This window comes from Mustela erminea, chromosome 2 (genome assembly GCF_009829155.1).
Source record: "Mustela erminea isolate mMusErm1 chromosome 2, mMusErm1.Pri, whole genome shotgun sequence".
NCBI lineage: Eukaryota > Metazoa > Chordata > Mammalia > Carnivora > Mustelidae > Mustela > Mustela erminea.
The window spans coordinates 67,034,436-67,060,542 of record NC_045615.1 but is presented as its reverse complement, the minus strand read 5'-3'; the positions used below and the strand labels follow the sequence as shown (position 1 = coordinate 67,060,542).

The window sequence follows — 26,107 nt, the reverse complement described above, 5'->3', positions numbered from 1 at the left end:
GGGTAGTTGTCCAAAGGAAAACCGTGAGTTTCTTAAGCCTGGGAGCTATAGAGGGAGGTGGAAAATTGAGAAATGAGGCCACAGATTTATTTCCTAGACTACATATTTTACAATAGAAATAATAGTGCAGGGGAAATTTATGTAATATGATTTAATTGGTCATTTCACAATATCAACCATTTTTACAACAAATTCCTCTATTTGTGATTAGATTAATCTATATTTGTCATATCTTTCAACATGGCAGATCTTTGAGGGAAAGATCTAGGAAATGGTGATGTTTAAACTAAGGAGCATTCAGATTAATGGACAGAGAGAAAGCAAACCCAAGTGTTCCCTTGTGAAACGGGGGGCATTTGCCTTATCAGTAGCTCAGGCTTAGGGAAATTCTAGCTGTTACTTCCCAGATTCTGCTAGTCTCTCTTTCACTTGATCCAATGTTAGTAGTGAGATGATCTCTTGGTCCCCTATCGGTATGTGGCAATAACTCATATTCAGGTGCCATGTAAAGAGAATCTTAGGAGGATTTGAGGGTATTACTCTTAACTGGCAGTCCAGGATTTAATTACCAGTATTTTATAGAAGTTCGTTTTGCACTTGGCAACATTTCTCTTTCCACTGTGTCTTACAAAAAAGAATTCTTTCACCTTTACTTTTTCTCTGATCCCTACACCTTATCCCTTCTCCGTTCTAGAAACTCCCTTAAGGTGTAAGAAACCCCAAACGATCCCCAAGGGACATGTCAGAAGCCCTTTAGACTCACCTGAAAACTGTGGGATCATGATTTAACTTAGCTTGGGGCTCTTTGGGGACCAGGAATGGCTGTATATGGAACAGAAATGACTGTTATAATGTATAGGTCATCAGAGTTAGGTCACTCCAAGCTTCTCTCTGAAGAGGAATCCTGAAGATAGCTAAAGCTCATTGAATCAGGCTTACAGCGTAACCCTAAAGAAAACTTTGATTGGTTCAGCTTGGACCTGTGTCCACCTCTGTAACATTAACTGGGCCCAAGGGTTAGGATACTATGATTCCCTAGCCTGAGTCAAATGCTCACTTTATCCCTGTGATTGAGAGAGGGAAGCTTGCCCCATGACTAATGGGGTCCATGTAGAATTAAGAAGCCTTCCGAAGTTCCCCAAAAAGCAGTGGGATGCAGTTACCAAAACAAGAGAGGCAAAAACAGGGAATGTCCATGTCCATATAGAAAAAAATAAGAATATAGGCCCTGTTTTTCTGAAATTTTTCCCACTTTTACTGCAAACTATGTCCTTTATGTCGCTCACTATTGTATTTCCCCAGATCTCTCTCTAGCTTAGGAAAGCTTTTCTTTCAGTGTTGCTTACTTTCAGATCTCTTTTCAAGCCAATGTTGCATTTGTTGCTTGTGTCTGATCCCCTATTTTCTTATCTCCAATAATCCCATTCTTTTTCTTCCTCTACATCCTGATTGAAAAGTCAATTTTGAAAACCCAAAATGATTAGAAAGTGCAGTCAAATACATGACACCTCATAAGTCATTAGACTTTATAATTGGTATTACATAGTATTAATTTTTTAAAAATGATTCACAGCTTTAAAAGTTTCAAGTATGAGGCTTCAAACAGTCAGACATGAATAAATTGGCATGATCTTGGACAGCCCACATTTTAGGAACTATCTTACTCACTTGGCAATTTAGAGACTCTATTAGTTTCTGGATAGTATTCTTTTTTATCTCCAATATAAAATCTCTTAATCTTAATCTTAATCTTAATCTCCAATGTAAAATACCCTCCAACCTCTTTCAAAGATTTTTCTCAAGACAGTTGAGTAAGTGTAAGAGTTTTCTACATAGTCTAATTGAGAAAGACTCTAGGCTTAAGTTGAACTGGTTGAAAGGGATCTGCTCCTGGGAGTGTCTGCCATGCTCAGAGCACAAGAGCCCTAGATGGTCAGGCCGGGGGTAGCACAGCTATCTGCTGGCTGGCCAGTTTGAAGTCATCTCCCCCTGCCTCGTTTGCCTGCTAAGAACCATTAAAACATTAGGCCTGGAGGGGCTCTTCTGGTCACATTGCCCACTATCTTCATTTCACAGAGGAAGAGACCGAGGGCCAGAAAGGTAAAGGGTTTTGCCAGGATGACCCAGTAGGTTAATGGCTGGGTTAAGAAAGAACTCAGGCCTTTTGGACAACAGTCTAGTACTCTTTCCTCTATGTGCCCCACTTTTCCCCCCTTTCAAGGTCTCCTTCTCTAACAAACAGCTGAAATGATGTTTCCTGTCAGGTCTTGTCTGTCTTCGTTTGAGGCTGGTAGGTCTCTCTCTCCCTCTCAACCTCCCTCCCTCCTTCTTTTTCTCCCTTCTGTCCATTCTTACACACTCCCATTTCTTTCCTATTCTGCTATATATAAAATACAGCAGAAGGATGCATAAAATACCTCAAGATCATAAAGTAAAAAAAAGTAAGTTTCAAATGATGCAGAGAAAGGAATGAGGTTAAAAAAAATGTGTATTATATTAAGCTAAATACTTGGTACAAGGGCAAGCTCCAGATTTGCCTCCAAGAGCTCTAACAATGCACAGGAGTCTTTCTAATAGATCAATTACTTGAGATGACACAATTATTCTTAGTCCTGAAACCAGATGGAGATACTCTTCAGAGGTTCCTCATAAGAAAAATATTTGAAGCTTTCTTTTTCTCCTCCCTTAGGTTATCTGGCCTGGAACAGGCTGAAAAGATACATCTTTAGGAGTTTAATTGGTATTCGCTGTTAATAAGTCTTAGCCCAAGTCACAAAGGTGGTAAAAGGCTGTTCTAAAACGTACATGAGAATGACCTCCCTGCTCTTCCAAAGGCCCAGTCACTGTCCCTGCCCCGCCATGATGACTCCAGTGGGTGAAGGTTGGATCATAGTGGGAAAGAGGCCCACTGAGACCCTCCACTTTCTTGAGGCATCCTGTAGAGTTTGAACGGGGGCACATCAGAGAGAGAGCAGCAGAAGGTTTGGCTATTTCTTGCTAATTCAAAGAAGTTTATTCATCATTAGATACTTTCCATGCATTTTCTCTTTTTCTATTAACACAGATAATGAGGAGTAAATGGAAATTCCTAACAGCCAGCTCATTAAGACCTCTATCCATATATAGAGAGAGAAGATGTGAATGAGAACGTAGAGGTGGGCTCTTGAGGTTTCCCCTCACAGGCCCTTGACTGATTTCCCCCCATAGGCGCTATAATGGTCTTAATAGCTATGATGAGAAATCTGCTTTCATTACCAAATCGCATTCTTCGGGTTTTGATTTAGATCTGAAATAAGTTTTTGTGCTACGGCATAATTCCGTGTATTGACTCTATATAGGGAAAGTGTATCAGAATACATCTGAAATAAAGAAAGGAGAAGACAGGTAGAAGCCCGTCAGCCCCTGGATCTTTCCCAGAGAGACGCTGAGTCCCCAGCAGCCCAAAGACAAAGACAAACTCATCCCCTGAATCTTCCTTGTCCTCTGCTGTTCACTACCAAAGTGAAAGAGTCTCGGCTTGCAGACTCCAAATGGTTCAGATAGTTCCAGGCAGGAATTCTTCAGTGAGGCAGACAGTGATCACAGGGTCGTGAAAACCCCAGGGTCAAACTGGACTTGTGAGCACCCGTCACATTCTCTTATTATTTCTTAAGTCAGATTCCTTCCTCTCGAACTGCTGTGCTCTCTGTTCATTTAGTTAAACTTCTATAGGTATCTGTTTTGGAGTGTGACTCTATTTTTACCTAAGTATTTGCACTTCTCTTATTTACATAAATTAGCCGATGTCTTTTATATTTATCTCAATCTCTCCAAGATTAATAAGGAGCAATTGTCAGTATAATAAGCTCTTTTAAGACAGGTCTATTTGGGAAAGTGTCTGAGGTAACCCAGAGTCCTCCTCCCCTCACCCAAATGCAGAGTCAAGAGAAGGAGATACTCAGCATTCTGACAGTGAGATTGGGGATACTACTCTGGGCATCCCAAAGCATCCCTGGAGCCCCGTGGGTAGCAGGATCAGAAGGTGGGTGCCTGGTAGAGTCCTACCAGAGTCTTTAAGGAAGCCCTGGGCCTCAACGTCCCTGTTTCATCCAAAAACCTTGAGAGGAGGTGGACAGCCATCTCCATTCTCTTCGTTTTTGCTCAGGAAAGGGTTAGGGGTTGGCTAAGGGCTTCTTGGCTTCTTTGATTTATAAATAAATTACGTCTTTGAGAAAAAAAAATTCTTCCTAGGATTTAGAATTTTCAGAGAGGTCTCTAGTGAAAATGTTCAGGAAGCAAATATTGATTCTTCTTTCTCTATAGCAGTTATCAGTTTACAGATGAGTTTTTAATATGCAATATTAAGAACACAAAAAAGCATTTCTCTTTTACAAAACAAGATGCTGTCCAAATCATCCTTGCCCTTAAGGAAATTTATAATCCCCTACATGGAAGCAGATGGCTCAGGCAGGGCCTTAAGAGCTGCACTAACAAGAGTTTCAAGAGCATAAGAGGCAAGAGTGAGAGGGGTCATCTCTGTGAACAGGAAAGGCCTCCAGTGTGGAGTAGCTTGTGATTATCTGAAGAGTGGGCTGAATTCGACAGGGAGAAATGGGAAGTTTGTCATGGAATGGTATTCTGAGCAGAGGGAGTTATGGGAGAAAAAGAGCCAAAACTTAAGATGTTCAGAGGATCTCAGAGGATTTAGCTTGGTTCAATTCCACCTATGGAATAGAGTTCCAGAAAAGCAGGTTAGTATTATTAGAAAGGCCCAGAAACAATGTGTGTATTTTAACATATTTCTGTGCCAGAAAAATTTGAGCTGGTATCAGGATCATCTAGCCTAGTACTGTCATTTTATATACAGAAAGGGAAATTAAAGGCTCGATTTACTCTCCCAAGATCAGATAGCTAGATCTGGAATAAAGTTAGTACTAAAATCCAAGTCTTTTACTTAATAATTGAGTCAGCTTTGCAGTAAATTTATGACTTGCAGAAGTGCTTACTCTCTGGTCTAACTTTTAAAAATTTTACTACTAAATATCAATTAACTGTGATTTTTTGAGCCTCAGTTATTTATATTCAATAGTAATTACCTACCCGGTTATGGGTCAGAAGCACACACAATAAATCTTTTCATAAAGATTCCTAGTGGTGTTGCTGGGCACCCTCCCAACCTTCGCCTCCATCTTTCCTAACCTTCTATAGCCCCTAAAATAAGTCTAGCAAAGTCACCATTTAGAAGGTTTTATTTCTAATATTATGCTACCTATGAAATCTTTCAATACAGAAAATTAAAAATAAAAACTGACCCATTATCTCACTACTCTGCTAATTTCTGTTGACTTTTTTTAAAAAATGAAATACAAATACATCATAAGAAAACTCAAATACTTCAGAAAAACAAACCATATAAACAGGAAGTGGGAACTCCTGTTGCTCCCAGATCTTTCCCCAAACATACATCCCCATCGAATTCTTGTTTGTCTTCCCAGAAAAAAAAAAAGGTGCAATTGTAGATGTTTTTCTATACACAATGTGCTGTACCTTGCTTTTTTATTTTCCTTAAACATGTATCTGGAATCCTTCAATATTACAACCTATAGAACAATTTCTTTTAACAAAGCTTTATAATAAACCATTATAAGGATGCATCATCATTTTGTTAATGAGCCCCCATTATTTCCAGTGTTCTGTTACTACAGACATTGCTGAACAATATCTTATACATACATCTAAAAGGTTTTTTGTTTTGTTTTGTTCACATCTAGAATGTCTTTGCAAGTATATCTTCAGAATAAGTTCCCAGTTGTAGAATTACTGGGAATTATCATGCAATATTGCTGAACTAAAGACTCTTTAATGCTCCCCCACCCCACTGCAGGTAGAGTCAAATCCAAACATCTTGGTTACCTGGCCTGCCTGTCTCTTTAACCTGTCAGTTACCCTTTACTTATGACCTGGGGACATACCAGCATTTTGCTCTTACTCCTGCAAAGTCCTTTCTTACCCCAAGACAAGACTTTTGTACTTCTTCTTGCTTCTCGTAACTTTCTGCAAGATGTGGTTGCCTCTTTGTCACTCTGGTTTCAAATCAAAGTCATCTTCTCTGTGAGGTCTAAAAGGGAATAAATGAGCACCTCTATTCCTTCACATCATACTGATTTTCTTTCTTTCTTTTTTTTAAAGTTTATTTTTGAGAGAGAGAAACAGTGCGCACATACACGTGCGTGGGGGGGATGTTGGCAGGCCAAGGGGGGGGGCCAATGGAGAGAAAGAGACAGCCTTTTTTTTTTTTTTTTTAAGATTTTATTATTTGAAAGAGAGTGAAAGAGACAGAGCTCGGGAAGTGGGGAGGGTCAGGGGGAAAAGTAGACTCCCTGCTGAGTAGGTGGCCCAATGTGGGGCTTGATCCCAGGACCCAGAGATCATGACCTGAGGGGAAAGCAGACTCAACCCACTGAGCTACCCAGGCACCAGGGAGAGACAGTCTTAAGCAGAGTCTGCTAAGCCCAGAGTCTGCTGGAGGGCTGGATCTCATGATCCTAGGATCACTACCAGAGCTGAAACCAATAGTCCAAGGTTTAACAGACTGTGCCTTCCTGATTAATTTTCATTTTAGTGCTTCACTCTGCGTGAAATTGTCTTCCCCTCTGGAATGTGAGCTCAAAAAGAACAAGAGCCCTATCTCTTTTCTTCACCAAGACCCAAGATCTCAGATGAACACAGGCTTAAGGAATATCTGGTGAAGAAATGGGTAGAGGGTAAATGGGTTTAAAATGACCACACAGGCAGCCAAATTGCTTTCAGGATAGTTACCTGCTTTTATTACCACTGGCAATGCCTCAATACCCTTGGAAGCGGTTAGTACTGCTAAGCATTTATCATTTTTTTGTAAATGTCCATTTTAAAGGTCAAAAATAGAGGCCTATCTCCCATTTCAGAGTAGTTTTCTTTAGACACTGTTAAGAACAAATCAGATATTTTAATATAACTTCATATCCATCTTCGAAAAATAAACAGACAATAACAACCATTATTTGAGTGAGAAACATAGTAAATGAGAATGTTTCATATTTGTTTCAAATTGGTGTGATGACTTCTAAGGGCATTGAATTTGAAAATCAAATCTTTTTAAGACTAAAGATTTATCCTTCCAATATACAATAAAACGTTTGCTGGAATTTGATTCCTTTCTCACTTCTCTCACCTCTTTCATCTATTTAATCATCTTACAAATATTTATTGATTGCTCACAGGCCCAGGTACTATAGAAAATCTTTCCTCTCTCATCAGACCACACCCATCTTCTAAGTCAATATTACCAAGCCTTCAGGCCTGGGCTTTATTTTTAAATTCATTCTGACTTGTACTGCAGAAGTATCTAGAATGATAACCCTTAAATGGAGAGACAAGGAAAGTCTATACATGAAATCTTTGGGAGGATATTCTCAAAAATTACTTGTTAATCATCAACCAATCTAGCCCTTTGATTTAAGTAATATTGTACTGGATTTTAAAAACCCTCTCTTTAATATAATTTCCTCCTTTACAGAGATATTTCTCCCAGTTCCCACTTTTCAGTGGTTTCCGGCAACCTAACTTTGAATGAAAATATCCTCTACTAGGACTACAGGTAAGGTGGGGGAAAGAGCACCAGAGGAAGGAAGGGAATTTTCTTCTTGGTCCTAATGTCCACCCCATTTTAAAGCATAAATTCTTGTTTCTAGTTTAAGCTTACAATTACATCCATAGATTAATTATTAGATACCTCCATGTCTCCTATACCTCATTTTTCCGAACATGTGGGTAGTGAGTGGAGGGATGGTCCCAGTAGAAAATCCTTTTCCTTCTGAGAATTAAGAGGGGTGTAAACAGAAGCTGAGTTTAGGACACTGCTATGAGACTGGGGGCTCAGTAGGGGTCAACATTACATTTAGCCTTTTCCTCAACACAATTCTCTTCCACCTACCCGTGAAATATATAAAACGAAATTTCTCATGCATATAAATAAAGTTTTTGCATTGGACCAGTTGGTCCAGTTCTCCTACCTGCTAACTTCCTTCCCCCCACTTTGTCTCAGTTCGTTAACTCTACCTCTCCCCGTACCCAAACCCTCCACCTAGCCTCTCTCCCTCTTCTGGCTACTGGTCTCTCTCCACTTTCCATCCCCAGCTCGAGAATGGTTGAGGAGCTCTGGGGGCTGCCGGGCCCCAGGTTGGCCGTAGTCGAAGCCATCGCTCTGGGGGGGGGGACCCCGAGAGTACAGTGGGGGCAGGGGCAAGGAGGTGGAAAGCGCGTTCCTCTCACGGGTAATCTCAGCACAAATTTGCCTGGAGCTCTCCCAGTGAAAGAGCTGGCAGGGTTTACTGTTTTCTTTATCGCCTACTAGCCAAGCTTGCAGGTCGCGCGCCTAAGGGCCGCTCCTGGCAAGCCGAAACCACATTCAAAGGCAAGGCTAGGCTGCCCACGAGGTTGGGATTGGGGATTGTGAATGACCTCGAGGCCGTTTCCTCCTTCTCGGCGCCCTTCCTCCACTCCCCTAGTCACCTTCGCGTCAGCAAAACTGCCCCTCGGGGCGAGAGGTCTCGCGCTCTCTCTCTCTCGCAAAGGGTTAATTTTCCGATCGCACGAGGGGGAGGAGATTTCCCCGTAGACAAGTAAAAAGGGTGATGGACAAACGTGCGGGCACTAAGACCGCAAGGCATTCATTTCCTCCGACGGTGGATGCGGACGCCGGGAGGAGGAGAGCCGCGGAGCGAGGAGCTGGGAGCCGTGGCACAGGCAATGCTCGACCCTGGATGTAGCTGAGAGAGGCTGGGAGAGGCCGGCCCCCGGAGATCCAGCGGAGAGGGGAAGACCTCGGGGGGGTGGGTGGGGAAAACAGACAGGAGAGCACTCGAAATCAAGCGCTTTACAGATTATTTTATTTTGTGTAGAGAACACGTAGCGACTCCGAAGATCAGCCCCAATGAACATGTCAGTGTTGACTTTACAAGAATATGAATTCGAAAAGCAGTTCAACGAGAATGAAGCCATCCAGTGGATGCAGGAAAACTGGTAGGTGATGCTTTCGCGTGACACTCTTCCCGGGAGCCCTGCGCGTCTTCCCGGTGCGCCTTAATGTCGATGTTTTCTGTCTGGGGCGTGAATGGGCCGATGAATCGCCGGCAGCAGAGAGCTGGTCGCTGAGTTCCCGGGTCCCCCGGGTGCAGGAACCTCCGGGGCTGCATGAAGCGCGTGGGTCTGTGAGTGCCCCTGTGTGAACCGTGGCTACACATACATCTTTAACATAGATTATATAACATAGAACATACATGAGTGTACAGAGTAGATGTCTGCGCGACACGGAAGGCGGGAGAGATGCCCCAGTCCAGATTCTGCACCTGAACTACCTTCTGGTTTTCATCTAGATTTGGGTTTTCTCTCTTGGCTCCCGCAAGCTGAGTGTGAAAGGCAGTGGAGGAAGGACCCAGGCTTCTGCTCCGTTTAACCCTCTCCCGCCGGCGCTCTCTGGTCCTCGCCCTCTTCCTATCCCTCGTGTCCTTCCTTTCTCCTTGCAGCCCTCCTACTTCACTGCCCTGCTCTCTGCAGCTCCCCGGCCGGATTTCTCCTTGCCTGGACCCCTCTCCCCACGCGGATCCCTTTCCGGTTTCATTAAGAGGCGGGGGCGGTGGGGGGAGGGGACAATGAAAACAGTAATAAAAATGAATGAACCCGAGCGAGTGGAGCCACGCCATTATTAAGTTTCTGTTTTACGGGAACGCCTTTTGGACCCACTCAGTTCTAATTCAGTAGGAAGCTGTTGATTGGAGTTGAGACACGGATTAAAAACCCCTCGGTCCGCAGAGTCCTTGGGGGCTCCTCCCCAGACACACTTCTAATAGGGAAAGAGTCTTGCTTGTTTAGTGTGTTCCCTCCGCCAGTCCTTTTGAAAAATCCCTGTGTGGGAGGAGATCCTGTGTCACCTTGCAATATTTAACAGGGGAGGGTGTGCTCATCTCGCTTCTTCCTTGTAGACCGAGGTGCTGGGGCAGACATTCCGGTCATCTTCTTGAGCCCGGGTCTGGCGATCAGTAAAGTGCACGCTCAACACCCCCGAAGCTGGGCAGCGGCCTGCAGCCTCCCGGGGGCTGGATGGGAGGGTTGGGATGAGGGGCTCTCCGGCGCCAAGGGATCCCGCCCGCCGCCGCGTGCGCGTGTGCGCGTGCCCCGTGGCGTCACGACCTGCCTTCCCTCCCCCCTCTCATCAATGGGAAACCAAAGACGCGGGCGCGGCGCGGGCCGGGGCTGGCTGGTGCAGTAGGAGGCGGTGCCGCGGGCCGGAGCCCGTGGAGGGAGGTTCAACTTCCTTTCCTACGGTCCCCGGTTGCGACCGGCCCGGGAAGTCTTGGCCGCGGTACCTGCCTCCTCCTGCTCAGCCCGCCCGCCCGAGGCCCGCTGGCCAGTTGCGGCTGCAGCCGGGCCGAGCCCGCCCCCTGCGAGATGCGCGCAGGCTGGGCCCGGCCCTTTGGGGGCGGGTGTGGAGGGCTCGGCGCACTCACACCCGCTATGGGTGGGCTGGGGACTCCACTGGGTGCGGGGCGTGAGGGGGCCCGAAGGCCGCGTCTGGCCGGAGCCGGAAGCTGGCAGGGGGACACGATCCGCTCCGAAGCCCTGGAAGTGCGGCGAGCACTTGGGGCGCGGGGCTGAGGCCCCTCCTGGGCGGACGAGCGCCGAGGGTACACCTCTCGAGGCTGGATCTCATAGGAGTGCAGACACTGAAAGGCCTTTGGCTCTTGGGGAGGCGGCCCCTCTCCGCCCATGCGGCCTGTGGACCTTCTCCGGAGGCACTTCCTCCTCCCGCGTAGAGGGTGGTGCTGAAGGCGGGGCGGGGCGGGGCGGGGGCCTGAGGCTGCCGGCGCTCAGAGCTGCGGGGCGGGCCCGCTGTGCGGCGGGGTCTTCCCTGCAGCTGTTTGTCTTGTTCTCTTGCCACATCACTCGAGCCCATCGAGTCTCCCTTGTCTCCAACTTGCTGCACCTTTACCGAGCCTGACTTTCTGGATCCGGTGTCCCCTCGCCGTTGCTACCCCCATTCCCGGTTGGCCTGCCACCCCTTGCACCACCAAGGTCCATAGGTCCATATTTATGGGTTGCCTTTTCTGAGGCCAGGTAACCATTTCCCGCTTCTTTTATCCATTCACTCAACAAGCACACAATGAGCCAGACAGGGCCCAGCCCTCATTGGGACTGAAAATGGCCAAAATGTGCCCCAAAGTTATTTTCTCCTGTTGAGCTCTCACCACTTGTTTCCTTCTGGCTCTTTACGAACCGTTCTTCTGGCAACATCTTTCCTGGCTTTTTACTTGTATATATGAATATTTACATGTCTGCCGGTGCCTCCTTCCTATCAGACCATAAGCTCTTTAGGTCACGGTTCTTGTCTCATTCAGCACGTTAAAGGCGCTTTGTACGTGGCAGATGCTGGGGGAGATGCTTATCCAGTGAGTTAAAATGATTACTGGTGCCCATTTTATTGCCAGCACTACCTGTTAATACCCGAACTTTAGCATATTTGGCTTCCCCCCTGCATTTGAATACTATATCATAGTCACCTACTGGGATTTTTCCCTTCCTTTTTCTTTGTGGACCCTATTTTTTTTAACTTGCCTTTTGCAGTCAAAAAGACTTTCAGGCTGTTACTCTTTCTTTGCATGTCTTCCTGACCTTAATTGTCTTGCTTTCTCCTTTTTATGGGGGGGTGGTGCATTTCTCCCAGTATCCTGGGGGTCCAGTTTTCTAAACCTCCCAGATCCCACCCCCAAATCCGGAAAACACAAAGTCTTGACTAAGTTGTGTAAGAAAAGGATTATTATTATTATTATTATTTGCCCTTGTTAACAGGAGTAGGGAGCTCCATAACCCAGGCTTAGACCACCCCCTGGGGGCAGGGGAAGTTTAGGAAACTAAAGCCTTACCTGTTCAAAATGGTTTGAAATAGCTTCTGGGGAAAAACAAAATGTTGTGAAGCATCTACTCTGTCATTTGAGAATCATTTGCACTTGTCCTTAAAAATGTCTTAGATATGACTTCAAACAAAGCTTTTTAATTTAGAAAATTAAAACTCCTCTCTCAAAGATGAGCTCATTTTGAAGAATTGTGAGAAAGGCCAGGAGTGCTGTTTTGTCAGTATGCTGTCTGTCCTACTTTGCGTTATTTAAGAGGACCTTAAATAAGCGTAGTTTATTAAACATATCTTATAATCCATATTCTTTTACCTCGTGGATTCCATAATCTATTACCTTATTACATATTAATGTTAAGGCCCCCTTATTTTGGAGTTGTATTTGTATAAACACTACAGGGTTCAACTGTGGCAAACTTATCAGGTTTATTGCTGCCTTAACAAAGGATTAATCCTATACTCGCTGTTCTAAACACAGGATAAGTACTAGAGACCTTTTCAATTTTCTGTCAAATAGTTCATGTATAATAGAGCAGCAGTTGAAATGCAAAGTAATAAATATATTTCCTAGGAGAATCATCCTGAGACCTCATCTTGAAACTACACGGCAAGTTAAAAATATCTCCGGTAAAGTTATCCAATACACACGACTTTGTTAGATGAGGTAGAGGTAGAGGAAAATGCATGAATGCCCAGTAGCATTTTTGACTGCCAGTTCTACACTGAAAAGCTCTGTCTGCGATTTCAAAACATTGAAAAGAAAGGCATTTTGTCCTTTAATGAGATGTCTTGCCTTTACCTGTTATTTTCACCAATAGCTGATTTAATTTATAAGTGCTGCTAGCAAGGAAGCGAAATCACCTAGTGACTGGTAAGGCAAGGCGACATAAAACTCATTGAGTGAGAAGGGCAGCTGGGCTCTGCCTTCTCTTTCAGCAGCCTGCCAGGTTTGTGCTAACAGCGGTGGATGCTAGTTAGTCGCTCCAGTTGTAATTGTCTGGCCAATGATGATTATCTTCTGATGTCGGCTGACACGGTGTTCACCAATAGGAAAACAGGAGGCCTGTGCTGACTGCTGTAACATTATGGCTGTGAGGTGACGTCATCACAGGGCTTGCCTAGAACCTCATGAGGCCCTCCCCCGCTCCTCTCTGGCATCCTTCACATACCCAGCCTTTCAGTGCTTTGTATATTTTTCTGACTTTCTCCACTCCCCCCACCGAGGTATTGGTTATAAAGGTTTAATTGTTTACATTTTGTGTTCTGTATTTTAGGGTCTACAAGCTAGTGTTGGATTTTTTAAGATTAAATACTACCCAAGGAAATCTTGGGATCCTCAAATTTGTTTTGACTAAGAAAAAAAAAAATGGAAGAAACACTATTTAAAAGGAAGTGTACATTGTTATATGGGGGGCTCAGAAAGTAAGATGATGTATAATTTCTGTATTAAAGAAACACATATAAGAACATCATAAGCCTTAGTATTTTGCTCAAAATAGAGCATCATAAGGCATGTCAGACTTTTAAAATGCAGACAAATTATTAAGCTGTTGTTTATCCTGTAGTGACAATTGTTCTGCATCGATCCCTAAGATCCTTGTGATCTGCTATATTCGTTTATAGAAAAATGGCTGGAGAATAGTGCAGTCTGCTCTCATGAAACCGCAAAGACCAGAGTCTCATTTAATCTGTGCCACTACAGCAAATACAAATTTGGTCAGATATCTAGGAAAATACTATGTCCATATAATACTCATGTTTCTTGCCACCTTGGGGAATCACAGTTCATATTAGTCTTAGGATTGAAAAGTCCTAAGTGAGGAATTTAGCATGTCATTCAATAAGCTTTAGAGAGCGCTGGGATATTGGTGTAATAGCACTAGGTTAAGAATGAGAAGACTGAGAAAATGTACAGAGAAGAAAAATACAATCTATGTTATGGTGTTAGAAAATAATGAAGTGTGTGGGAGGTCTGATCTGAACTTTTATGTATCTTTTTAAAAATTATGTATTTTCACATAGTCCTTGGTATTTTAGGATTCCAGGGATAATGGAAATTATTTTATGATCATATTGTCCATCCCTATATTTGCATTAGTTATAAATAATAGCATGTGATGCTAAAATTTTTACATAGGGCCTTTTGTTAAATTGAAGGTTGAGTTTTGTGAATAAGGCTTGTTGCTTGTTGCTTTTAATGTTAGGTGATGATAATTCTAAAGGTATCAGGATCACATTGTCAGATGTGATCCAAGACCTCTCCAGATCTGAGAGTTATTTTGCATACTTCTTGAAAGAAGATTCTTTCAAGTTAAACAGTGGAAATGTTGTGGGGTGGGAGGTGAGGGAGGGAGACTTAGAAATACTTAGGAGGGCATAAAATACCCATCTAGTCAGTCTTTAGCCGAAGAAGCAAAATGAAGGAGTGTTACACTATTCAGTTAATTCAAGAATTCATCTTTGCTTCAGTGATCTGGATATTTTAGGTCCAAGTTTTTTGTGTTTTTTTTTTTTTTTTTGAGGATACTTAAAATATGTTTCATAATAGATAACCGACATCCTCTTTCTATTTTTATTTGCATTTATTCTGTGCAGAATTTACTCCTGGGCCATGAGTTTTTGTTTCTTCAGTTTCTTCTGAGATATCTTTTTATTCTTCGTAAGCTCTTCTGGTTTAGGAACAATCAGCTCTTTTTCAGTAAGGAAATCTCGGTGTGGCAAGGAGAGCTCACATATGGATTAATCCAACCACGAGCCTTCTAAGTTCTTCGCTCTTCAGTGCATCTTGGGGGCTTGGTTCACCCAGATGTGCTCAGTGACCAGAGAATCAATATCTAAACCCTTAAGTTGAGCATTACTCTCTGAATTCAGCACTCTTCTGGGGCCACTGACCCTGTGTCCAGCCCCACTGTTTGGCACACCTACCTAGGTGCCTGGGCACACATACCAACTTCACCATGATAGCGATGGAATGGCATTTACTGCTTCTGCAAAGTGACATCTTTCAGATACTTGGTGGCTTTTTGGATATGCATACCCTCGTTGGCCTGGGCAGTTACATACGTGTTCCTAAAGTGAGTCCACAGATCTGAACCTCTTGATTTGCATGATTTTGTAGGGTTTTGGGGATGAAGCATTTTCAGAGTTCACGTCAGGCCTCTTAGGGGAAGAAGTGGGGTGGTGCAAGTATTTTCTAAAATGAATTATCTAAAAATTGACTCAGTGATCCACTTAATGTTTCATGTAAGGACATAAGTGAGCTGGACTGGCCTTCATTAATAAGAGCCAGACAGCAGTCCACAAACTTTGCCTTAGTTCTTTACCTTTACCTGTTCTATCTTCTAGTCCCTACCTTCAAATTTTCCTGCTCCCGTTTACTTTCCGCTTACCTGTGTTAAAAGAGCACAGGCATTTACGTAGAAAAATTACCTATGTATACCACAGACACATTTCTATTGATAGCCTTAGAAAACTTGAATGAAAATATAACATGGCTTTATTGGAATATTAAGGTTTATAACTTTATCTGTATTCAGACTACACAAACAGGCTGGTACAAATGTGTAACTTTTGGTCTAGTTATTCGCAGAACTTAAGTAGCATCCTTAATTATATTTAACTTCTGATCATTTTATTTTAGAAATAGATTTGTTCTTTTTTAAAAAATTATTGTTCTAGAGTCTGAAGTGAATTTGTACTTTTAAGCCTGTTGAGCGAGAACCATTGCACAACATTGGGTCCATGTAAGTCATCAAGGTTCAAGCTTGTGTGTTTATCGTGATTCATTTAGATACTGAGCACTCAAAATTTTTAGTCTTAAGGTTCTTTACCCTAGTATGTTGTAATGACAAATACTTTTAGGAAAAACTTCTGTTTAATTGGTTACTTGCTGTGAACTTTCAGCAATTTAACTTTAAAGCTTGTCTGCCCCCTCCCCTCCAAATGTACAAGTGAAAAAGATTTACACTTCCCTTTGCTGAGATGAGTAAGACGTACTGATTACAAGGAATTTTGCTGGATGGATAATTTTCTAATTTTTCTAATAATTTTATTTCCTCCAGATTTTCATATTTTGGTAGTTTTCTTTCTAAAAATTTTATAACTAATTGCAGTATGGTTAAGGGAATATCACTGACAGAATGTCTTTTAGGCTGTATGATCACATATATTTTTTTTAATTTTATTTATTTATTTGATAGGCAGAGATCACAAGTAGGCAGAGGCAGGCAGAGAGAGAGGAAGGGAAGCAGGCTCCCTGTTGAGCAGAGAGCCTGATGTGGGGCTCAATCCCAGGACCCTGGAATCATGACCTGAGTGGAAGGCAGAGGCTTTAACCCACTGAGCCACCTAGGTACCCTATGATCACATATTTTAAATGAAATAGGTGTAACCCCTTTCTTAAAGATAAATTTCAAATGTTTTAGCCCAACCTTTAACTTTATTAACACCCATCCTTGGAGCTAGTGTATTGTTTGGTTTTGTTTGGTTTTGTTTTTTTAATTGATTCTTTGTGTTCTGGGGCTGAATTTTTTTTTTTTAAATATTTTATTTATTTATTTGACAGAGAGAGAGAGATCACAAGTAGGCAGAGAGGCAGGCATAGAGAGAGGAGGAAGCAGGCTCCCTGCAGAGCAGAGAGCCCGATGTGGGGCCCTATCCCAGCACGCTGAGATCATGACCTGAGCCGAAGGTAGAGGCTTAACCCACTGAGCCACCCAGGCGTGGGGCTGAATTTTTTAAGGGACTTTTGAATTCATTAACTCTTAATGGACAGTATACATCATTCTTTGAAGATTATGAAAATAACCCATGAAATGTATGTTACATATTTTTGTTAGGAGAGGTACAGGCATTTACCTAGAAAAGTACACACATACACATAAGGACGTTGAAGTGACTTTCAAAAAATGAAAACTGATACCCTATTATAGACCATGTCTTTTCTATTTCTTGCTATTTAAAGAGCACCTTGCTGAACTGGACATACTTCTAAAATTTGCAAAACAGGTCCCAATTTACTTGCTTTTTGTCTATTTTTTTTTTAAAGTTGACTCCATGCCCAGTATGGAGCCCAATACAAGGCTTCAGCCTGTGACCCTAAGATCAAGACCCCCAACTGACTGAGCCACCTAGGTGCCCCTTGACTTTTATTAATTTTTTTTAAAACTAGTTAAGTAATGATTTTAAGATTTTATTTTATTATTATTATTTTTTATTTGACAGAGAGAGAGCACAAGCAGGGGTAACGGCAGTCAAAAGGAGAGGGAGAGGGGGAAGCAGAAGCATGCTCCCCGCTGAGCTGGGAGCTCAGTGCAGAGCTCCATCTCAGGACCCTGGAATCATGACCTGAGCCGGAGGCAGAGGCTTAACCAACTGAGCCACCCAGGTGCCCCAACAATTTGATTTTAATAAATATTTTAAAACCACAAAAATTGAATATTTAATTAATTTGTTCGATCCCGAGCAGTACTTGGATTTTTCCCGATTATTAATAAATTTTAAAAATCTTCAAAGTAGTTAATAATGGCTGAAACCTTCAAGTTTTGGGGCTTTTTTTTTGGTTTTGTTTTACTTTTTGTCTTGTAGGCCCAGTTGTTCCTTCTATTCAAAAGCTGGTGTTAATAAAATGTGAAAGCTTTTAGGATACTAGGCCCACTCTCACTGGGGTAATTGACTCATTCGGGTGTAGTGAGTTCAGTGGAATTGAATGTTTTGAAGTTGAGAATTTTATGATCTTGTTTTAGGAGGCACAATGGGGAAATAGGAGCTAGTTGAAAAGGTTTACTCCTAAAACTTTTTTTTTTTTTAATTAAATGTGTGAGATTTCTAGTAAAGTCTTTGGGTGCATTAAACATTTAAAAGCTAGACTAGTAGTGGTTATCATTACAATAAAAGGGAAGGAAGCTTAGTAAATGTACTATAAATATCAATGTCTGTAGTTAGCTCTCAATTTTATGACTTCTTGGCAGACTTAATTTAAAGATCTTTAAAAGTAGGGTAGATTTTCTTTATTTTAGAGTAATGATACTAATAGTTGGTACATAATTGTTTACTGATGGCAGGCATTCTTTTTTATTTTTAGTTTTTAAGATTTTATGTATTTATTTGAGAGAGAGCACAAGCAGGGGAAGAGGCGGAAGGAGAGGGAGAAGCAGACTCTCCGCTGAACTGGGAGCCTGTGGCAGGGCTCAATCCTAGAATCCCAGGATTGTGACCTGAGTGGGATGCTTAACCCCCTGAGCCACCCAGGTGCCCCGCAGGCATTCTCTTAAAATGCTTACATGTGTTAACTGTTACATCCTCCCAATCACCCTTTGATGTATTATCTTTTTTGATTTCTTAGGACAGGAAACGAGGCTCAGTGTGGTTATACAAGTTGGGATTTGCAGGTAGGGACTAAAAAGGGAGGAATGGGCTCCAGGCCAGATGAAGAATTTGTCACTGAGGCCTTGATCATCCCCTCATTTGAATAGGAATAAATACTCAATAAACAGTGCACTTGGTCACTTGAAGCACTCTAAACACAGAAGGAAATTGTGGTTTTAGTCAAGGGTCTCCCAAGTGCCTCTAAAAAATTTTTCCTAAGGGATCCTGAACACGGCAGGCCAGGGTCACTACGAAAAACACCTCTAAATGTTGTAGTGAACATTAAACTAGATAGATAATAAGTAACTAAATTAAATGATTAAATGATTAAAAATGATTAAATGCCTTAATCATTAAGAAGTATTTCCTGAATAGTGTGTGTTCATCTATCAACACTTTTAGGAGTGGGGAAAGCCATGTCACCTTTAATGTTGCTTCTGTCATAAACAATTCCAGTTTTGCCACAAGCAAACAACAGATTGGGAACTTTTTGTATAAAACATGCTTTCTGTCTGCTTCTCTTCCAAGAGCCTCGTACATTCAGCTTGGTTCTAGACTCCAGGAATGTGTTTCCACCTGGCGCTGACTATACCCTTCTTTCCTCCAGGCAGGTCTTAGTAGCTAGGGTAAATAGCCACCCACTGTTGCCAGAAGGAAAAAAAAAAAAAAGATGTGTGGGTCGGGGATGTCCCTGTTCTTTGAGGTGTGTTCCTGCTGTGTGAAGAATTAAGATGTACTTTTACTTGTTTTGTTGGCGAGTTTTAAGTCCTTGATCTCGTTCTACAGAAAGAAATACTGTAGGAAAAAGACATGAAAACATTAGAAAACGTAAAGATGTGGGAAATAAAACATCTTTCTTATCCAGAGGCATCCACTGTTCTTTTGCCACATTTCCTTCAGCCTTGTTTCCAAGGTTTTGATATACTTTAGATCATTCAGTGCAAACTGTTGATAGATTGAGTTCTTTATTGCGTGCTGGGACTGCAGTGGGCACTTTACATTTAATATATCATCTCATTACAATTCTTGTGTTACATATTTCCCTCTTTACATTATAAACCTACCGCTAAAACCTCTCCATAAGTGTATTTTCCATATATGTTATTGTTTGGTATCGTTTGGACTCATATTAATTTAGGTAACCATTGCCTACTGTTGAACATGTTCAATGCCTAAGATTTTGCTATTAGAACTAGTCCTCTGATTATCTTTGCATATTAATTTTTTAACTTATCTAATGTTTTCCTTTGTATAAATACGAACTGTAATGCAGGGGAATTACCTCTTTTTAAGGTTTATGATATCTATGGCTTGGCTCATGTGTAGAAAAGTGGAACCAATTTGCACTGCAGCAAGGAAGGACAGTTTTCACATCGCATTTCAAAAATCTTTGATAAGTTCATGCAAAATAGGATATCCCATTGCTTTAATTTATATTTATTTGTTTTGAAATGAGATCCAGACAATTTAGTTGGGTGTATTTTCCTCTTGCTTTTACAAGTTCTTTCTACTGGGCCTTTCCCAGTTAGCTATTATTTGCTCACACTTGGGATATATTAAGCATATTCACTTTTGTCTAGCATGACAACTTTGTTGTGAATAATTTCATCTCTAGAGTGACTTCTGGCAACTAGTTTAATATATGAAATAGAAATGTATTTTTTCATCACCTTCTGAATTAAGGAAAACAACTCTGCTTCTCTCTCTATAAATAACCTGTAAGGCAACAGCCCCAGGGAAGAAGGCAAAGAGGAGAGAAAGCCTGGAGACTGGGCGTCAGTGTGGAGGGAGCACTTCCCACACATTTTTAGACTCTCTTATTTGCATTTATTTTTCAGTTTTCCACAGGTGTGGTGATGAGTGTGCGCTGTGGTATTCCAGCATGGTGGTTAAACCATGGTATTAAACACTTGGACTCTGGAGTCCAAGTTGGTATTAAACACTTGGACTCTGGAGCCAGTGTGTCTGGGTTCAAGGCCTGGTTGAGCCACATAGCAGCTGAGTGACCATCTCTCTAGCAGATGAATTAGCACTTCTGCTTCAGTTCCCTCATCTTTAAATAGAGAGATGATAATAATAGTATTGGGGATGTTAATGAGGGAATCTACGTTAGCAGGCTGGGAGAATTAGACAATTTATTACACATTAAGTCCTTAGAACAGTGTCCAGGACCGTATATAATTTTTATTATACCTTTATTGTTGTCTGCACATAGACTCTATGGCATCAAAAGAAAAAGGGAGGAATCATAATAAAATTCTGGTAGAACTGAGGTCACCCTAAGTGGCTATGCAGTCAGTTCTCCAAATATGACAAAAAGGCCCATTACCCAGGAGCCACTACCAAGGGATAGGCACTGAGGGAAAAAAACAAGAAAAAGAAAAAAATCTGACGTCGACTTTGCCGTCAAGAAACCTATAATTTGAACGAGCCCAGCAAGAGAATATATTGTTAATAAAAAAGTGATTTTTAAAAAAGTATGGGGGGGCAACTCTACCATGAACATTTGGAACATTTTCAAAAAATGCTTTATCTTCCATCACAACGTAACAAACCGTGAAATCTAGGCAGTCCTGGGAATAGATGCTGATTACTAATTTATTTCCTATAAAACACCTGAGATTATCTCATTTAATAATTTATTCAACAAGAGTACGGTAGTGTCTCTATTGTGTTACACATACTGAAGGTAAAATCACTATATCCCTAAGTGAAATTATAGTGGCTGAAAATTTTGGAGTTATAAACTCCCAAGTTTGGGCTTCAAGTAAGTCTTTGGTTACTGCTCAAAGATATCTATCTATCTATCTAATTTCAATGAAAGAAACATGGCTATTTGATTTCTTAGTGAAGTAAAATAAGGGAGGATTACATGTCAGTTTTCTCTTATGCTCTGGAATATCAGTGAGCTTGTGGTAGAGAAACTGAAGGGGAGTCCTTTAAGGTTCCCAGTTTTCTCATTCTTGAGACAAGGAGGTCCATTAGGGGTTCTCAAAGTATGGGGGAGCTTTTCATCCATGTGCTTATTCCTTCTTCTCTTAGCTCCTGTTGAAGGAGTCATCAAAGGGTACATGTCTGCCTGTTGACCCTCAAGCTAGACCTGGCATTTGCAGGATCATCATTCCCTCCCTTGTTTTTGAGATGTGTGTTCTTCTCATTGTTCCCATACTACAAGCCACTTCAAGGACGCAGCCTTGAGAGAGTCATGTTTAGGGAGACCATCTGACTATATACACAACTGAACCCTGTGAAGGCCTTTGTACCAGAGACCATCTGACTATATACATAACTGAACCCCGTGAAGGCATTTGTACCAACTCTTAAGATTCCGGCAGGCAGGGACAGAGATCTGCCTGTCTTGCAGCTTCTGAAGACCAGCCTCATATGTAAATTCCCTTGCTTTTTAAAACGGCCGCGTACCAGTCTGGTGTGATCTGCCTCTTTCTTAGGGCTCCATGCACAAGGGACCTGTTTTGAATTTCACCTGGAGGACTCCTGAGGTTACCAACCAACAGCTCCCCATCCAGGCCTGGAGTTCGCATGGCCGTGGGCAATTTGCCCCTCTGTTTGTGATGACAGCAGAGGGGAAGTGTGTCGTGCTCTTAGAGGTATCTTATAACTAATTTCTAAGATAATAAACATGTAAGTTGTAAGTGGACTGTCCCCTTGGTCTGTATCAACTGTAGAGAAATTCTTCTTTCAGACCTAATGTTGTAGACGCTTGGAATTTGTAGATACTTGGAACAGTAGCAGTTAAATGTGGAAAATGACCCAAAGGTCCAGGAAATGAAGAAATTTAAAATTTTTTTCTGAGGTCAAATTTGAGAAGCTTTTATTTGTCAGAGCGATTATACTGTGTTTTCTCTTATTGTCCTGTTAGGTAGGAATTTTCGTGAAGTGTAGAAATTCTGCTCTCATGAAAAATGGCCCCATGAAGGACTATAACACTTAGTACTGACATGAGATTAGGAGATGACTAAAATCTAGGGACATTGTGATGCTTAATCAGAAAACCCAGATAGTTTCATGGGATTTTCTAGATTATAGGAGTGTGCTTCAAACTTTCTGCTCACATCCTCCTAAAAGATGTTTCAAAAGCTATGTACTGTCTGACACATTTGAAATTTTTCATTATAAGCTGAATTAACTTCTTAACAGTTAGAATAAATAAATGAGGGTTAGCTAGTTAAAACAAATATTTTATGATGTGCTATTGAATAATACACAGTGAATCTGAAATTACATAAACATTTTTATCAATGCTTTTATTTCATTGATGGCTCCAAAAAACATGACACATTCCACAATAAAAGAATCAATGGCATTAACCTATAGGGCTTCTGTTCTGAAAATTCAGAATATCTCAGTATTCATGATGTAAAAGGCTCTAAACAGAAGGGAAAAAAATGAATATTATCTTTATGCCTCATCATTGATCATTTTTACTTTGGGGGGGCTAGAAGGAAAGACCTAGGCAGGCAATCAAGTTTTTTTTTTTTTTTTTTTTTTTTAAGATTCTATTTATTTATTTGAGAGAGGGAGAGAGAGCACAAGGAGGGGGAGGGGCAGAGAGAGAGAGGGAAAAGCAGACACCCCGCGAGTGGTGAACCTGATGTGGGACTTGATCCCAGGACCCTGAGATCATGACCCGAGCTGAAGGCAGATGCTTAACTGACTGAGCCACCCAGGCACCTGGCTATCAAGTATCTTAAACTATGTTTTTTTGACTGCAGAGAAGATTATAGATAGAATTTCCAAATGTTTGTTAGGACTAGTTTTCTAACAGGGTAAAGCGATTTCTTTTTAACTTGGTCACCTGAGAACCTGAGGATGTTCTAGAGAAGCCTTCTTCCGTCCATTCCACTGGGGGTGGCTTCGATTGTTGAAAGCTGTTACACATATTGACTTGAAAGTTGAGTATTCCCGCCATTCCTCCATTAGTCCTTGTGCTGACTCTACCTGTATTTAATTCCCCCCTTCCAAATGACCATTTTGTATGCATTTGAAAATTGCTATTATGCCCTCTGTAGGTTTTCCTTTTCTTTCTTTCTTTCTTTCTTTCTTTCTTTCTTTCTTTCTTTCTTTTTTAAAGATTTTATTTACTTATTTATCTGAGAGAGAGCGTGAGAGGTGGAAGGTCAGAGGGAGAAACAGACTCCCTGCTGAGCAGAGAACCCTATATGGGACTTGATCCTGAGACGTTGGGATCGTAACCCAAGCTGAAGGCAGTTTCTTAACCAACTGAGCCACACAGGCACCCTGTAGTCTTTCTTTTCTAAGCCATTTCTCGTGTATTATTTGCAGCCCACTGATAATTCACATGGTCACTTATGAAAAATCAAAAATTAGGACTCCCATGCTTTGGGTTTGGACAATTCAATGTGACAGACTAGGAAACTGCTAATCAATTTTTTAAAGCTTGGTACATAGATATTAAAATGAGCAAGTCTGTATTAAAGAATAGCGGTGGGGGAGAAGAGAATTATAATTTTAATCTACTGGTAGGTCGGCCATGTGGTCCTTTGGAACATTACAAAGCTCTTATTGTACATAAGACATTCTGGAAATTTTAAGGACTCCAAGAGAACCTCAAGGGTTATCTTGAGTTGTAGTGATTTTCAATTACTGCTCATGCATTCACATTTGCAGAAATCCTTTTTTGAACTTGTATGTTCTGATTGCTGACACTGTTTGTGGTGACATCATTTTGATTAGTACTTAGTTTTTTGCAATTATTGAGTTCTTTTTCTACTGATGAGGGCAGTTTGGGGTTGGAAAAAAAAAAAAATCGAGAACCATGTTGTGTCCCTGATCCTTCAACAGATATTTTGGCCAGACTCAGTTAGAGGAGATGGTTTCTCTTCAGATTACACGAGCAAGCTTCGTGTCGGAGATTGAGAATGAGTATGTCCATATGAGTATGGAGGTGCCCAGGTACAGTGAAAGGTATTCCCAGGTAATTGTTACTGGGAGTACTGCTTGATGATGCTGATTCCATCTGACATTCTTTGGATTTGTCTTCACAGGCCATTGATTTCACAAACTGAACTACTTCCAACTTGCTCAACTTCCTTTGTTGTCTGCTTCAGGGCACCTTCGTGATCTGGCTCTGGTCATTTCTCTTGGCTCAGAGCCATTATCCCTGCTCTCCCTCTGTCTCCTATTCTACCTTTTGTCTCCTCACTCACTTTCCTCCCTCTATTGTCTTCCTAGTCTTTCAGCAGAAGTCACAGATCCCATCCTGTCACGCCTGGCCTACAAACCCCCACTGTCTATATGACTAGTCCAAATTGTTTTGGTTGGTTTGAAAGGCCATTTAAAACCTGGCTCCAAGGTAGCCCTCATCCCTGGCTGTCTATTCAAATGCAAATTAAAATCCCTTTTCCTCCCCACCCACCAAAATCCACTGGGTCTTCCCTTGTGGTTTGCAGGAACTTGACTCATAACTGGGTGAGTATTTTTTTCTTCTAGCTTTGAAATCAGTGCCTGTCACAGAATTTGGCATATAGTTGTACTCTGTGTGTGTTAAACAGATGAATGCATATTTGTATGGATACTCAAGCCTGTTCATTCACTTTCAAATTTATCTGATTTATTATCCAGTACACTTTATATTGTCCTGAAGTGAATCATGGGACACTGTCCAGTGACTTACTAAACAGTGAAAAAAAAAATCTTCTAATTTTATTTTTAAGAGGAAAGGGTAATAATTTATCATGACTAATTTTTAGTGAAACTGTGCTAATTGTTGGGGATTATTAAATCTTTTCTAGGCACTCAAGCCATCTACTCCAATCAGAAAGAATTTTAAAAACTTACCTACAATGAGGGATGGGTAGGACTGTATGCACAAGGAACAAAGATCAGGAGGAAAATAATACTCAAATGGTACAAGATAGTTGTATCAAGAGATTATTTGTCCCTTTGCTTTTCTAGTTTTCTATAGTCTTTTTTATGTTATACCCTGAGTATGAATGGGTGGTATGATTATGCATGTGGTCTTACTTTTCCCTTTTTTTGCATTAACTATAACATATTTACTGTTTTTATTGTAAAAGTTGCATTTTACTATGGTGTATTTGGTATCAGGTAACATACTTCTTTTTAAACTAATGCATTTTTAAATAAACATTAAAAAAGCAACATAGTTAAACAGAAACACAGTTTGTGGACATTGAATTGCACAATCTTCCTTCCAGTAAATACACTTTTCAGATTAAGGTAGACATGAGCCATACTATTGATGTCACAAAGATTTCCTTCACTTTCTCCAGTTGCCAATTCCCCAGTTCGCTTATTTTTTAGTAGGGAGGGGTTATCTATCTTTAAATGGGTTGGGGGGGGGGGGACAGAGATAAAGGACGTTAATTTGAGTTTAACATAACAACTTTTATGCTTTGGCTTCCGGAATATATCTAATAGGGCAAAGTTTCCCCAAGGACAATAGTCATCTAATCTAATAGAGATATAAGATGAAACATAAACCTGTCCCTGGAGAGAAAAAAATGAATAGGATAATTGGCTCAGGGACCTTGTGGCCCCTTGGAACAGATGCTGTACACATACCTGGAATTCATCATTAACAAATACTTCCAGAATTGCAGAATGCCTGGAAGATCATATCTCATTCAGAAGAGCCGGAAGGACTTTGTTTCTTTCTGGAATGAAGGCTGAGTCCGGAGGCCATGCTCTGTGGTTCCCCAGAACCTGGTGTGTCTTAATCTGGTGTGAAGTACCAGGTAGGAGGTTAAGAAGAGTGTGACAGAGCTTTTTAACAGGAGGACTGCTTTGCAGAGATTTTATCAACCTTGGGCATTG

The 26,107-nt window shown here is 41.4% G+C and overlaps 1 protein-coding gene and 1 pseudogene across 2 annotated transcripts in view; one reads left to right on the top strand and one right to left on the bottom strand.

Moving 5' to 3' along the window:
* The first annotated feature begins 8,534 nt into the window (after positions 1 to 8,534).
* The window catches only part of ELOVL6 (ELOVL fatty acid elongase 6), a 122,265-nt gene continuing 104,692 nt past the window's right edge, over positions 8,535 to 26,107 (top strand). The window contains exons 1-2 of one of the 2 annotated variants that reach the window (XM_032333149.1): positions 8,535 to 8,763; positions 8,919 to 9,039. In XM_032333149.1, the coding sequence (XP_032189040.1) occupies positions 8,951 to 9,039 (89 nt within the window). In that variant the 5' untranslated portion in view covers positions 8,535 to 8,763; positions 8,919 to 8,950. Of the gene's footprint in view, positions 8,764 to 8,839; positions 9,040 to 26,107 lie in introns of those variants that run through there. The other variant, XM_032333150.1, reaches the window with a different exon arrangement.
* LOC116584600 lies at positions 14,498 to 14,973 on the bottom strand (annotated as a pseudogene).